The sequence below is a fragment of the Papio anubis genome, chromosome 3 (genome assembly GCF_008728515.1).
Source record: "Papio anubis isolate 15944 chromosome 3, Panubis1.0, whole genome shotgun sequence".
Taxonomy (NCBI): domain Eukaryota; kingdom Metazoa; phylum Chordata; class Mammalia; order Primates; family Cercopithecidae; genus Papio; species Papio anubis.
The window spans coordinates 83,353,743-83,368,239 of NC_044978.1; the positions used below are offsets into that span (position 1 = coordinate 83,353,743).

Sequence of the window (14,497 nt, forward strand, 5' to 3'; positions counted from 1 at the left end):
AAAAAAAAAAAAAAAAAAAAGAAACCTGAAAGAGACCCTTGACCCCTTCCACCATGTGAGGGTCCAACAAGAAGGTACTACTCTATGAACCAGAAAGTTACCCCTCAGCAAATACCACATAAACTGCTGCCTTGATCTTGGACTTCCAGCCTCCACAACTGTGAGAAATAAATTTCTGTTGTTTATAAGCCAACCAGTTTATGGTATTTTGTTACAGCAGCCCAAATGGACTAAGACACACATTTAATTAAACTTTTCTCCATTGACCACATTGTGGTACAAAGTATGAATTCAAATATTGATTGATTTGACCTGAAAATTAGTAGGAATATTCAAATATTTATTGAAAGGCATGGCTATCATACAAGAGATCATCTTGTATCATAAAAGATACATACAAGAGATTGATGAACATGGTCAAATTATTACATAATTTTTTAAGTAAACAAGAAAATTAAAAGTACTATAAATTCTTTAGCAATGGAGTGGTAGCAATAATAAACACCTTTTATGGAATGCATGGCAGTTATATGTTAAATGTGCTTTGTCCTCAACAACCCTATGAGTTGTGCTTACAGAAGAAACATATTTTTAATTATAGAGCTAATTGGTGCTGCTATGACCAATATCTTCTAACTTCAAATCCTGTGCTTGGTCTATTTCTCATAATGCTTTAGAGACCAAACTCTTGTTCTAGCAAGTATGTACAGAGTGTATTCTTGCGGAGAGGGACTGGAGTTTCTAGTATATTGTAGACGTTGTTGTTTTGTTGTTTAGAAAGTGAAAACATTGAATAAATCCACAGGAACAGAATGGAAGATTTGGTTTGCAAAAGTATTTGGGAATGTAATGTACTATAATACATCTGAAACATCTGTAAGAGCCTGCATTAGTAGTTGGTAATCATCTTTTATAATTTTTATAAATAATAGGTAATGCGTTACCAATGCAACTATAGATGTTTTAGCAGGTTAGATAGCCTACTAATAGAACATTTCTAAATATTTGTGGTAGTCTTTCACTTTAGCAGAATTCTCTCAAGTGATATATAAACTCTTCCACCTGGATCTGTTTGGTATGAAATTATAGTTTATATTCTAAATATTAAATATATATTCTCATGCAATTGTAAATTTAAAGTACAAAATTATATACTTTCAATGCTTTAGATAACCATGACCCAAAATTTATTTGGGATGAGCACTTTTTAGTTTTTATATAATTTATGTTAAATGAGGGCATATATTATACACTCGAAATGGAAGTAAGCTGCTTTTAAAGAGGCAGCAGTCTATTTTCAGTCTCTTTTTAAAGTCTCCTTTTTAGTATTTTTAGTCTCCTTAATGTTAGACTACAAGTTATAAATTTTTAACATGTCATGCATTTAAGAACTGTAAGATTTCTCATTATCTTCAATATTTTAATTGTTTTAGTCTGTATCTTTCTAATCTTAAATGCTACGTTTTGGTCCAGGCACATTAATTACAATGTTGTTGATTTGAGCCATTATCACCTAATTTTCTTCTGTTTTTCCTTGGCACTTTTAAAAATGTATTTATTGATTGCTTCTTTGTACTCTATAAAGCTCTAACTCATTTTATGTGCAGTATTCTGTGAATACAACTCCGTTTTCTATCACACTTACTTTTTTTTTAAATAACACTGTATTATTGACTCATACCTAATTTATTACCCACTGCTTATAACCACCAGATCTTTCTCTGTGGTAACATTCCCAGTTCGGCATTCCCTTATTCTATATTTGTGCATTTAATTTTCCTTCTTCAGTGAGCCACATTACCTGTCTTCACTGAATATCATTTTATTTTTATCCCAATTCTCCAATTAACAGCAACAAAAGTCATAATATATGTTAATCTTCTTTTCTAAAACTAAAAGGTAGAGAATCAGCATTTATGGTATATCATACGTATGTCTGGAAACTAAGATGGTTATATTGCACGAAAAATGCTCATTATTCTCTCTCACCCTTCAGGAGCAAGCTTTCATGTTCTTCACTTAACAATTATATGTTTTAATTACACAAGCAATTTTGATGAAGAAAAAAATTTTTAATAAAGTTAAGCAAAACAAAATCCACCCAACTGCTATTAGCATCTTCTTTTCCTTCCTCCCATCTTCCTCTCTTCCTTTCTTCCTTCTTTCCTTCCTTCCATTTTTGTGTTCTACCTACCTACCTGAAGTGGTAATAAAAATGGACTTATAGTATACATAACTTTGCAGGTGGTTTTCCACCTCATACTATTTTTGAAAATCTCTTCATGTTAATAAGCCAACTTTTTGAAGCACTTTCTAAACAATGACACAGTAGGCATGTAGCATCGTCATCATAGGTAGTTGGAAAATGTAAAGATGAACGTGGGATTGGTAGCAAAATGACTACTTTTTTTAGAAGTCAAAAATTATATTTTCAATATTACTTACATGGAAAAAGAAAACAGCACTGATTCTCAGACACTGAACTGCCCCCCAAAACTGGGTTTTAGCCATTATTAAACTGAGTCCTTTTTGAGAAGTGCCAAGGACAAGATTCTGCTTGCCAAACAAGGCATCTTAGACACTCTGGAAGGCAGAATTCTAGGATGGACCCTGAGAATCTCACCCCCTACTGTACATGGTCTACATAATCTCCTCCCCTTGATTGTGACTGGAACTTCTTAATAGATGTGCTATTACTCCTGTGAGTAGGCTACACTCTCTAGCAAAGGTAAAGAGATTCTGCAGAGGTGCTTGTTAAAGTCCCTAGGAAATTGACTCTGAGTTAGTCAAAAGAGGGATTATCCTGGATGGGCCTGACCTACTCAGATGTGACCTTTAAAGTGCATTTAGGCCTCCTCTGAAGGGAGAGATTTGAAGCCAGAGAGATGCTCACCCACTGACTTTGAAGAAGCAAACAGCCATGTTGCAAACTGCCTATAGAGACAGCCACATGGCAAGGATTTGAGGGCAGCCTCAGGTTGTTGAAAGTGGTCTCTGGCTAATTGCCAACAAGAAAAAGGAGTCCTTAGTCCAACCGGAACAAGAAACTTAATTCTACCAATGACCATGAGCTGGGAAGAGAACCCCCAGTTTCAGAAGCAATAAAACCAGCAAGCACCTATATTGCAGCTACGTGAGATCTTAAGCAGGGCACCCAGCTAAACCGTGCTTGGACTCCTGACAACAGCCCCTAAGAAATACGTTTGTATTGTTTTAAGCCACCAGGTTTGTGGTAATCTGTTATGCAGCATGGAACACTAATGCAGAGCAGGCCATTACTATTTGATGGACAAAAGGAGAGAATACCTTGGAATGGGAAGGCATATTTACTTGAATGCTTTTGTTATATTCTTTGATATAGCAAAAAAACAGAATGAAGAACTTAAAAATTAAGATCCTTGGTATAAATCGGTACCGCCAGGTTGTGAATATCCAGTCGCTCATCCCCATTATTCAACAAAGGCTCCAGAACATAATTTTGGGGGAACTTTTTTATAGCAGTCTCTCTTCTTACTTGAGGTGGAGAATGGATAAGCAAGTTAAACCTCTACAGCAGTGATTGCTAACATTTTAGATAAAAATTTCTTTTAAAAGTCTGTTTAAAAAGGTAGACTTCTTTTATCATAGATGTGTATATATGCAAATAAGAACAATATTTCCAACGTATTTGAGGAGATTCATGAAATCCTCCCAAAACTCATTCATAGACCACTTCAGGTCCTCGCATTCAGGTTAAAAATTCAGCTCTGGTATAAAAATCATGGAGCCACTAGAATCTAAATTAGTTTGAAATTGCCTATATTTGAATGATCTTTAGGGCCCTGAAGATACCCCCTGAGTATGAGGTAGAGGCCACCTGTCCTTTGTGTCAGGGTCCACTAGAACCATCAATAAAACCAGACTACATCCTACAACACCCCTTGGCAACATGCTATAGCAATTCTGGAGGAAATCAAAAAACGTGCTACCACAGTAGGAAGGGAAAGGGAAATAAATGATAACCAAAAGTGGCATCCAATTAAGCCAGTACAAGTTTCCGCTGATGTTCCTGATAATAAAATAAAATCAAGAACAAAAGTCTAAATAGCCACCCAGAAAACTGCTTTGTAGGATACCACAAATGTGAAATGTTACAACATGTACTGTATTCTCATTGTTGATAAAGAAGATATAATTTTCTTCCACTTTCGATCACATTACCGGCACTTCTATACTGTATTGACTTATACTATCACACCACAAATACAGAGGTTAATCATTTTCTTCTCCCCACAACTTCTAAAAGCCAACAGAATGGAAACATCAGCCCTGGGGCAAGAATTAGGAACAAAATATAATCCTTTCTCTCTGTTTTCAATGAAATATTATGCATTATGCATTACAGGGGGAGTCTGGAAACCACTGGCCTATGTGCGTCTATTGACTGGAGTTAAGACATTAAGGGAGGTATCTCTATGCAGCCTTTTCTTCTCTTCTTCCTTGTACTGAAGTTTCCAACAGGTGCATCCTCTTCCTCATCTTGCAGTAAGTTTATTGGGACAGACTTTGTCCATGCACCGGGTTCACCTTCAATTTGAGTTGGGTAATTTCTACTCTGAGGGAAAGTATCAGGGATTCCATGTGCTACAGATCCAAGATGCATCTTCAATCCCATTTTACTAGTAATAATGCTTATACATGCTTATATTTATATTCCTGATGCTATGCCTATTTTGAATTGGTGCCAAACTCAGAGGAAAAAGAAAGTAAATAACAATTTATGAAGAGATGCCATTAATATATTTTTTGTTTTGAAATACTATCTCATTTTTTTCTTCTCTTGGTAATGGAAATCTCTAATGGACCTAATTCACATTATATATATTGATAAGATTGCTTGCAGAAAATTGCTTTGAAGTACCAGCTAGTAGGAACTAAATGCAGTCTCATACTACGAACACCAGGCAGAAAGAGTCTATGTGAGGTGCTTAGTCCAAAGTCCCTGTAGAGCCAAGTAAGAACTAGAACTCAACATCAAGCCAGCTTTAGAGTGTGTTGATAAATTTGGCTCTCAGATTTCTGTCCATCTAGGTTATTGAGACAAGGCAAAGTCTGACAGGACATTTAATCAGGTACATAGATTTCACTGATAAAAATGCATTAGTTAGCATTGTAATATGTCTTTTAGAAACTGAATAAACAACAGAGTGAACAAGTAATAGAGAAAGAGTGTTTTGAAACTTCAAGAGAGAAGGGCAGTAAGAACACATAGTAATGCCCAGACAAGTTAAGAGTCAGTTATAACCAGGAGAAAATATTTGCAAATTATATATCTGATTTAAAAAAAATAAAACTTGCACTCAGGTTTATAAAGAACTTTTACAATGGGAAAATAAGAAGGAAAATGACCCAGTTTTTTTTTTTTAATAGGCAAATATTTGAATAGACATTCACCAAAGGAAATAAAAGAATGGCAAATGAGCACATGAAAAAATGTTCAATAGCATTAATTTTTAGGGAAATGTACACTAAAACCCCAAAGAGATACCACCTCATACCCACAAGATGGGTCTCATTAAAAAGACAAATAATAACTAGTGTTGACAAGCATGTGAAGAAACTGCAACCCGTAACCCTCACACTTTGCTGGTAGAAAAGTAAAGTGGTGAGGCCACTTTGGATAACAGTTTGGCAGTTTCTTAAAAATTTAAATAAAACCAATAAGGAATTACACTTCGGAGTGTCTACTCAAGGGAAATTAAATTCACACAAAGACTTGCACACAAATATTCATAGCAGCGTAATTCATAATAGCCCCAAACTAGAAGTTACCCAAATGACCATCAACTGGTGAGTGGATTAACAAAATATATCCACAGAATGGAATAATAGTAGGCAATAGAAAACAACAAAGTACATATACATACGACAACATGGAAGACTCAATACATTTTGCTAAGTGAAAAAAAGTAGCTGTAAAACATCACGTATTGTACAATTTTGTTTATACAAAAGATACAGAAAAGGCAAATCTATGGAGACAGAAAATAGGTTAGTGTTTCTTTGGGGTTGGGGTGGGAAAGAGGAGGGACTACAAATGGGTGCAAATGATTTTTTGGAATGAAAGAAATGTTTTAAAATTGGATTAAAGTGATGGTTGCACAACTTTGTAAATATACTAAACTTGCACAACTTTGTAATATATACTAAAAGTCATGAATTGTACACTTAAAAACGGATGAATTATGTGATATGAATATAAGATATTGATAAGCTGCTTTTGGAAAAAAAAAAACAAAACAAAACACCAAACCAAAAAAAAAAAAAAAGTGTCATGAATTGGACAGCAATCAGTAACTGTTAATGAAAGAAACTGAATAGATACCATACTTTTGGAGGTCAGCATGGCAATGTCTATAAAGACTTTAAATGTATATACCTTTGACCCTCTAATATTTTAGGAATTTGTTTTACACTTATATACTCATATAAATGTACAAAAATAGATGGACAAGGCCCTTCCTTGAAATATTGTTTGAATTTTTTAAAAGCCCAAAACATTCTACATATCTATTATTAGGGTGATAGTTACATAAGTTATAATATATCCACAAAATTAAATGCTGTGTTGAACGTTTTAAGGAATAAGATAGCTATTTAGGTTTAATTGTGTCTAAGATATATTGTTAAATGAAAAAAAAAACCCCTATAATATACCATATATGATATGTTTCCCACTGGTATAAACGTGTTTGTATATGCACAGAATATACAAAGGATATATCCAAGCATTGTCTCTGAAGAGTAGGACAAGGGGAGGAAGGACTAAAAACTTTACTTTTTAAAATTATTGTTATTTTTAAAGACAGGATCTCCCTCTGTTGCCCAGGCTGGAGTGCGGTGGCATGATCACGGCTCACTGCAGCCTCGACCTCCCTGGCTTGTGCGATTTTCCTACCCCAGCCTCTCCAGTAGCTGGGACTACAGATGCGGGCAATCATCCTTGGCTAATTTTTTTTATTTTTAGTAGAGATGAGGTCTCACTATGTTACCCAGGCTGGTCTCAAACTCAGCTCAAGCAATCCTCCCACCTCAGCCTCACAAAATGCTGAGATTACAGGCATGAGCCTCCAAGCCCAGCTTACTTTTAAGTTATGTATGCTTTTCTACATTTTAACTTCTCTATCTATCTACACATATACATACACATATACATAACCTCTACAAAAATAAATTTAAATAAATTATTAATATAACACTAAAGAAAAAGCAAGGTAAATAAATAAAGGAATTAGTTAGATGGTCACCACCGGGGAATGAACAGTTAAGTATACTGAAACTTTCTGATATAGCAAAAACAAACCCGGCACTATAACGAACATACCATTTTGCAAAAAGATTGTACCAGTAGCCTTTGCATTAGTGCAGTGAGGGAAATATAGCCTTAAAAGTTTCAGTATAGACCAGCCTGACCAATATGGTGAAACCCCGTCTCTACTAAAAATATGAAAATTAGCTGGGCATGGTGACACGTGCCCGTAGTCCCAGCTACTCCGGATTGCTTGAACCCAGGAAGTGGAGGTTGCAGTGAGCTGAGATCGTGCCACTGGACTCCAGCCTGGGCAACAGAGCAAGACTCCATCTCAACAACAACAACAACAACAAAAAAGTAAGAAAGAAAAAGTTTCAGCATATAGTGTGTGGCATTATACATGAGATTAAAAATGGCCAATTACTAGATAGCTCAATGAAGATATTGCTCTTAGAGGAATCATGGACGATTTCCCACATGCTATTGATGGCAGCAATCTGTTCAGTATTGAACTGCTTTTTTTTGATGGGGGAGTATAAAAAGACACTTTGCTCTAAGTATGTAACAGCAGGGTAGTAATAGTAATAGCTCCTATTTATTGTGTATCTACTTTGTGTTGGCTACTTTACATACACACTTTATCTCCAATCCTTTGCTTTATTTAAGGAAACAGGCTCAGGGAATTAAACTCCTTGCAAAAAGATCCACTGGAAGTATGTGCTAATAGAGCCAGGTCTCCTTGATGTTAAAGCTGACCCTTTTCCACCAAGTGTTACAGTAACATAGTAGAGAGAGACTTTCATGATTTGAACAACCACATATTTTTACATCAAATTTTTACCTGTTCGTCTACTTCTTGAAAACTGTCAACATCAGTACCATTTGTTTCAAACTTTCCACATGTGCCACTAAGAGATGAGCTGCTATCACCAATGCTGCTTTCTGAGGTGCCTGTGACACTGTCACTAGCTGGCCGAGAAGACACAAAGAGGCTGATGTTCTCAAAATCATCATCACAGAACCTGTTCTCAGTATCCACTTTCTGCATTTTTGCTGGATTGTAGGGTTTTAGGAAGGAGGAATAAACATATCCTTTCACATCTGGATGGGAAATAAAAAGAAAGAACCAAGTTCATGGGTATACTCTTCCCAAACATGAGCTCAGAGAAGCACATGGAGGTCCCTCAGAAAATCTCAGTTTAAAGAAGAGTGATAGTTCTAGGGAAAAACTTACTTCCTGTGTCCACAAGCCACCTGCTTGTACTCCCCAGTGGATCTTTCTGTTCTATCACAGCCACCAACTCTCCTTCCAGAAGATTGATGTCATATTCTTGTGTAGCATTGCACTTGCGCTTAGCTTGATAGAGTTCCTCTGCACTATATGTGGATAGAAGTTTGGAGCGATGAATATCAGTTTGACGTGGCATTTCTGGCTGGGAGAAATAAGAAGTTTTGGTTTAGATAGATAAATAATCAAATCCTCATGGAGTTGGTAAATAATTTTTCCCTGGAGATTTTTGAAATGTAGAAGTCATATATTTTTAGAGGATTATTTCAAGGTGCAGGCATAGAGCAGGTTATTATTGTGAAGTACCCAGCTCACTTATTCAGTGAAAAATGTCTCTAGTAAGCACAGGAGGGCAGTGTTGTAGAGAAGAAATAACAAGAATAAGAAGGCAGAGGTTCTAATCTCTCTTGGATGTTGCACAACCATTTTTAACTCTTTGCCATTCTGTAGACAACCCCTTGCATATTAAGCACTTGATAAATAATATTCAATTAAGTACATTGTACATGTAAATGTCTTTATCTGGGAAATATCATCAGCAAATTAGACAAGAATCAGGAGGCTTATACTCCCCCATCAGCTCGGGCCCTAAGAGACTTTGAGAAAGCCACTTATCTCTGGGGCCTGGTATGCCTTATGTAGAAAAGGAAAGGGCTGGACTATATGATTTATCTTTATAAAATCTTATTCAACAAATATTTATTGAGTGCCTCCTACCTAGTGACAAGCACCATTTTAGACATCTAGGCATTTTTAGGGATATATTATGTACAAAGCAGAAAAAAAGAATTCATGATCTTATGGAGCTTATGATATACAGGATAGAAATGTACAAGAAATTCTACATATACATAAATTGTAGGATATTAGAATGAGATAAGTGATCTGGAAAATAGTATGATAATACGACTTGGACAAGGCAAAGAGGTGAAAGTTACCACTGTCATGAATGCTGCCAAACTCACCAGAATCTGCACAGGCTTCTTCTTTTCAAAACTGAGTTTCCTCTCAATAAAGGTGGCACTGTTTTCTTTCACACAATTCAAATTTTGGACCTCTTCTAGTACTTGATTCTGAATCTCAGAAATGCTTGAAACCAACAGTGGCACCTATAGGTAGAAATAATATGGCATTGTTTCCAGACAACGAGATAATCATATCAGGTGTTAAATGTATTGAGTTGTGATGAACAGTTGAGGAGGTGTATGATAGCTCCATTGTGAAAAGTGAGGGCAACGTTAGAACTTCTAGATAAATATGGTCTAATTTATTGTCTCTAGAAACCCCACAAACATGATAGGGATCTTTTTTTTTTTTTTTTTAAGTTTCAAGCCTAAATAAAAGAACAGAAGAGAAAAAATAGCAATGAAGTCTTGGAAGAAAAGCTCAGGAGCTCATGACAGTAGATGCCTCCCTTGTGGTTGGGTAGGATGGTGGCAAGGGAAAGCAGCTAAGAGAAAGAGCACTGATTAAGAGCCTGTGCTGGTTTTAAAACAAATTCTTCAACAATGCTCCCTACAAAGAAATGGAGTTTACATCCTTACCCCTCAAAAACTGGGTAAGCTTGGCATAGTGGCTCATGCTGTAATCACAGCCAACAGTGAGGCTGAGGTAAGAGGACTGCTTGTGTCCAAGAGTTTGAGACCAGCCTGGGCAACGTAGCAAGACCCTGTCTCTAAAAATTTTTAAATCTTAGCCAGGCATGGTAGTGCATGCCTGAAGTCCAGCTAATCAGGATGCTGAGGCCAGAAGATAACTTGAGCCCAGGAGTTCAAGATCAGCCTGGGCAACTAGTCACTACTAAAACAATTTTTTTTTTTTCAGGTTGGAGTGCAGTGGTGTGATTTTGGCTCACTGCAACCTCCGACTCCCTGGTTCAAGTGATTCTCCTTCCTCAGCCCCCAAGTGGCTGGGATTACAGCCATGTGCCACCACACCCAGCTATTTTTTTTTTTTTTTGTATTTTTAGTAAAGACGGGGTTTCACCATGTTGGCCAGGATGGTCTCGATCTCCTGACCTCATGATCCGCCTGCCTCGGCCTCCCAAAGTGCTGGGATTACAGGCGTTAAGCCACCGCACTTGGCCTGCTACTAAAAATTACAAAAAAAAAGAAAAAGAAAAGAAAAGAAAAGAAAGAGAGAGAGAGAGAGAGAGAGAGAAAGAAAGAAAGAAAGAAAGAAAGAAAGAAAGAAAGAAAGAAGAAAGAGAAAGAAAGAAAGAAAGAAAGAAAGAAAGAAAGAAAGAAAGAAAGAAAGAAAGAAAGAAAGAAAGAAAGAAAGAGAAAGAAAGAAATTAGCTGGGTGAGGTGAGTGAAACTCCATCTCAAAAAAAAAAAAAACAAAGAATGAGGAAGGTCTCCATGTACTACTGTAGACGCATTCTCAGAATATATTGTTAAAAAGCAAGTTGCAGAATGGTATATATAATATGCTGTTTTTTACTTTTAAGAAATAAAAATATATATTTGTATTTATTTTTACTGGCATGAGAAAGCACTAAATGCATAAAAATAAACTAACAAAAATGGGATGAGAGTGGGGAATGGGATGCTAGAGGAACAGGTATGGTGAGACTGATTATACATTTACATAATTTTGACTTTTGAATCCTGTAAACATAGCCCTTGTTTATTCAATTTAATTTAATTCAAAGTATAAGTTAAAAGTTAATTAATCCACAATAGAAAATAAAGTAGGGACAGTTAATTCTGCTCCAGGTGTTACCCATTGAATAGCTATCCATCTCATTCAGTTAAGAACTAGTATACTGGAAATGTAGGGCCAAGAAACCAAACTAATTTTTAAGAAGTTGATATAAATTGTAAATATCTTTCTTCCTCATCAGGAAAATAATTATAAAATTACATCCGAATGGGAGGCGAAGCTACACACATACACACACACACACACACACTCTTGCACACACACACACAACCAGGCTTCTCTTTCTTGGGGAAAAATGAAATCAAAACAAAGCATGGTTTGAACATTATCCTGCGTCTTTCATTATGCTGAGATGGCCTTCTATTTAGAGCCACATCTTAAATAGTCATAGTTAACATCTAAGAACGATTGATCAGAAAGAAATACAAAATATAAATTGCTGATAAACTGCATGTTGCATCAGTCAGGTGGAGCAAGGCTGAAAGGTGTTTTGTATTTGAAAAGGAATCTCCAAAAAAGAATTACAAATGTGTAAGTCACAGTAAACCTGAAGTAGGAAACCCTTTGAGCTTCCCATGGAGAGACAGATAAGGAGCAGGAGACTATCTGACTGGTTTTAGTTAAACTAAACACGCACACACCACACTGAACACATGTCCACTAGGCCAAAGTAGCTGTGTGTTGGTGCTGTGCTTACCGGCACAAGTGTGGAGTAAGCCTGCTGTGCCACGAGCATCAGGTCCCTAAGGAGGGTGATAAAGCTGCACAGACAGTTCAACAGAATCTTCCGAGCAGCCTGGTTGAACGCCTGGAGCTCCTCCACAAGCTGGGCATTGAGGGCTTCATACTCCTTTTTGGCCAAGTCTGACTCCTCTCCTGCTGATCGCTGTAGGTAGCTGTTGCAATCCAGCAGTTTGTCATAGCGTTTCTGGATGAGCTTGTGAGGCCCTGGGAATAAGGACAGCAGGGCTGACAAGGGCATCAGGATGAGTCTCTGTAAGTGAGATGCCTGCCAAAAGAAAAAAAGAGCCCATTTCGGAGAGAAGATCAGCCCATACCTTGTCCAGTGCTGCTATCGATAGGCTTACCTTTTCCCTCACGAGAAGCACAAAAGAAAACAGGAAAGCCCTAGACAGGTTAAAAGAAGATCTGATCACTTTTGTGTCTGGCTAAACCTATTCAAAGACTTAAAACAGGCGCTCTAGGTTGTAACATTGAACCTAAAAAGTGAGCAGGAAGAGGAATTCAAAAGTTAAAGCCTGCTCACCCAAAATATAACTCCACCTTTTTCTCTACCGTCTTTGGTTTTGTCATTGTCATCTCCTTCAACACTTTTTCATTCCCCTTCTTTCTCATCCCAGAGCCAGCACTTGAGGGTAGGGGGAATCTCTAGCCTTTGACTACCAAAACTGTATTAAAGATTCACCACATCGCTCCCACCTTTTGCTGGCAGCAAAAGGAATATAGTTAATCCCATAGGAGACTGTACCCTATTCTTCCCATTTCAGCCCCAAATCCCTGGCTACCCTGGAGGCTTATTTTTGGTAGTGGAATTATATCCCCTATAAAGATAGCAACCCCTTAATAAAGGTATTTTAACCTTGAGACGGAAAAGACCACAGAGTTGTAACTTATTTTATTTTTAATTAATTAATTAACTTTGAGACAGGGTCTCACTCTGTCACCCAGGATGGATTGCAGTGGCACTTTCTCAGCTCACTGAAGCCTCTTCTCAAGCCATCCTCCCACCTCAGCCTCCCAAATAGCTAGGACTACAGGAATGTGTCACCATGCTTGCCTAATTTTTAAAACTTTTTGTAGAGATACGCTCTCACTCTATTGCCCAAGATGGTCTTGAACACCTAGGCTCAAGCAATTCTCTCACCTTGGCCTATAAGTTCTGTTTTAAATACATTAAAGGATTAAACTGATGCTATTTCTGTGTCTTAAATTGTTTACACTTTTTGGCCTGAATCATTGAAAATGAACTTCATAGAACTGCCCATCTTCATGACATAACCTGATCATCCTAGATTTGATTTCTTCTATTTCTCTTCTGTTTTACATTTGTTGACTGCCCTACTTTACACTTTATCATGTATGCTTATATGATATTTTATGATAATTTGGAAGTAGGTTTCTCTTTTGTAACCCAAACGATATCCTAGGGTATCCGTATCTGAGCAGCAGATTGTATTAATTAACTTAAATGGCCCCTGGTAACTTGGTCTGAACTCATGGGAAATCTAGAAGAGAGAGAAACCAATCTCTTATTGGCACCAGCAATACCCAACACAAATTAAATTTGATGTCCAGCTTATGAGATAATCAATATACACCCACAGACTGTTTAATGAGTCCCTTGGTAAACAAAGAATCTATTTACTGTATTTACTATATCTGGGATAAATTACTATGTTTGTGACTTGACTGGATTCTACAAGGAATCTAATTACAGTATTGCAATATAATTATATGTATATAAAATCCAGTGACTCATAGACACAAAATGATTCACTTTTACAAAGGAATTGTGGTTAGAACAAATAAGAACTAGATTTTAATATTTTGTCCTAACAAAATGTATAGATATGTATCACTCATGGTCAGATAAGAATAACTGCTCTGCCTTTAGATAGATTTTGAGTTCTTAATATTTGATTTTTAAAAAGAGTTCTATATATGTTATCCGTAAAAGTTACTTTTATATTGAGCCTTCTCACAATTTTTTTTTAACTTAGCCTAATTAGTCATCTTGTGGTTTTAGGCAAGGTATGCAAGACACCTTCTGTCTTCTTTCTATCAAAGTCTGCAGCATGCTTGCTGAGAGAGAAGCCACATACCACACTTTCAGGTGCTACTCAATAAATACATATTAACTTAATGTATTGGAATTAAGCTAAAGAGCAAACTTTAAAGACTTTTCTAGAATGTGTGCTCTCTGTAATTAAATGCAGAAAATACATAAAGAACTAGTCACACTATCTATCTATCTATACATATACTATCTATCTATCTATCTATCTAATCTATCTATCTATCTCATCATCACCATCATCTATCTGTCTGTGTCCATCTATCCATCCATCCATCCATTCATCCACCCATCCATCCATCCATCCATCCATCCATCCATCCATCCATCCGTCCGTCATTGACCTGTTTCTCTATCATATTAGCTCAGATGTAAGCCTGACTTTCCATTCCCCAGTGCTAGAAAAGCAAAATACTTCAGTGTGGTTTTTCTACTAGAC

The 14,497-nt window shown here is 36.7% G+C and overlaps 1 protein-coding gene across 1 annotated transcript in view; it reads right to left on the bottom strand.

The window, feature by feature from the left end:
* The window catches only part of ARHGEF38 (Rho guanine nucleotide exchange factor 38), a 132,934-nt gene that overhangs the window by 3,125 nt on the left and 115,312 nt on the right, over positions 1 to 14,497 (bottom strand). Inside the window, exons 10-13 of the mRNA XM_003899050.5 lie at positions 11,941 to 12,252; positions 9,545 to 9,688; positions 8,526 to 8,724; positions 8,133 to 8,392 (exon numbers count right to left, since the gene is read on the bottom strand). Coding sequence (XP_003899099.2) covers positions 8,133 to 8,392; positions 8,526 to 8,724; positions 9,545 to 9,688; positions 11,941 to 12,252 — 915 coding nt within the window. The remainder of the gene's footprint in view (positions 1 to 8,132; positions 8,393 to 8,525; positions 8,725 to 9,544; positions 9,689 to 11,940; positions 12,253 to 14,497) is intronic.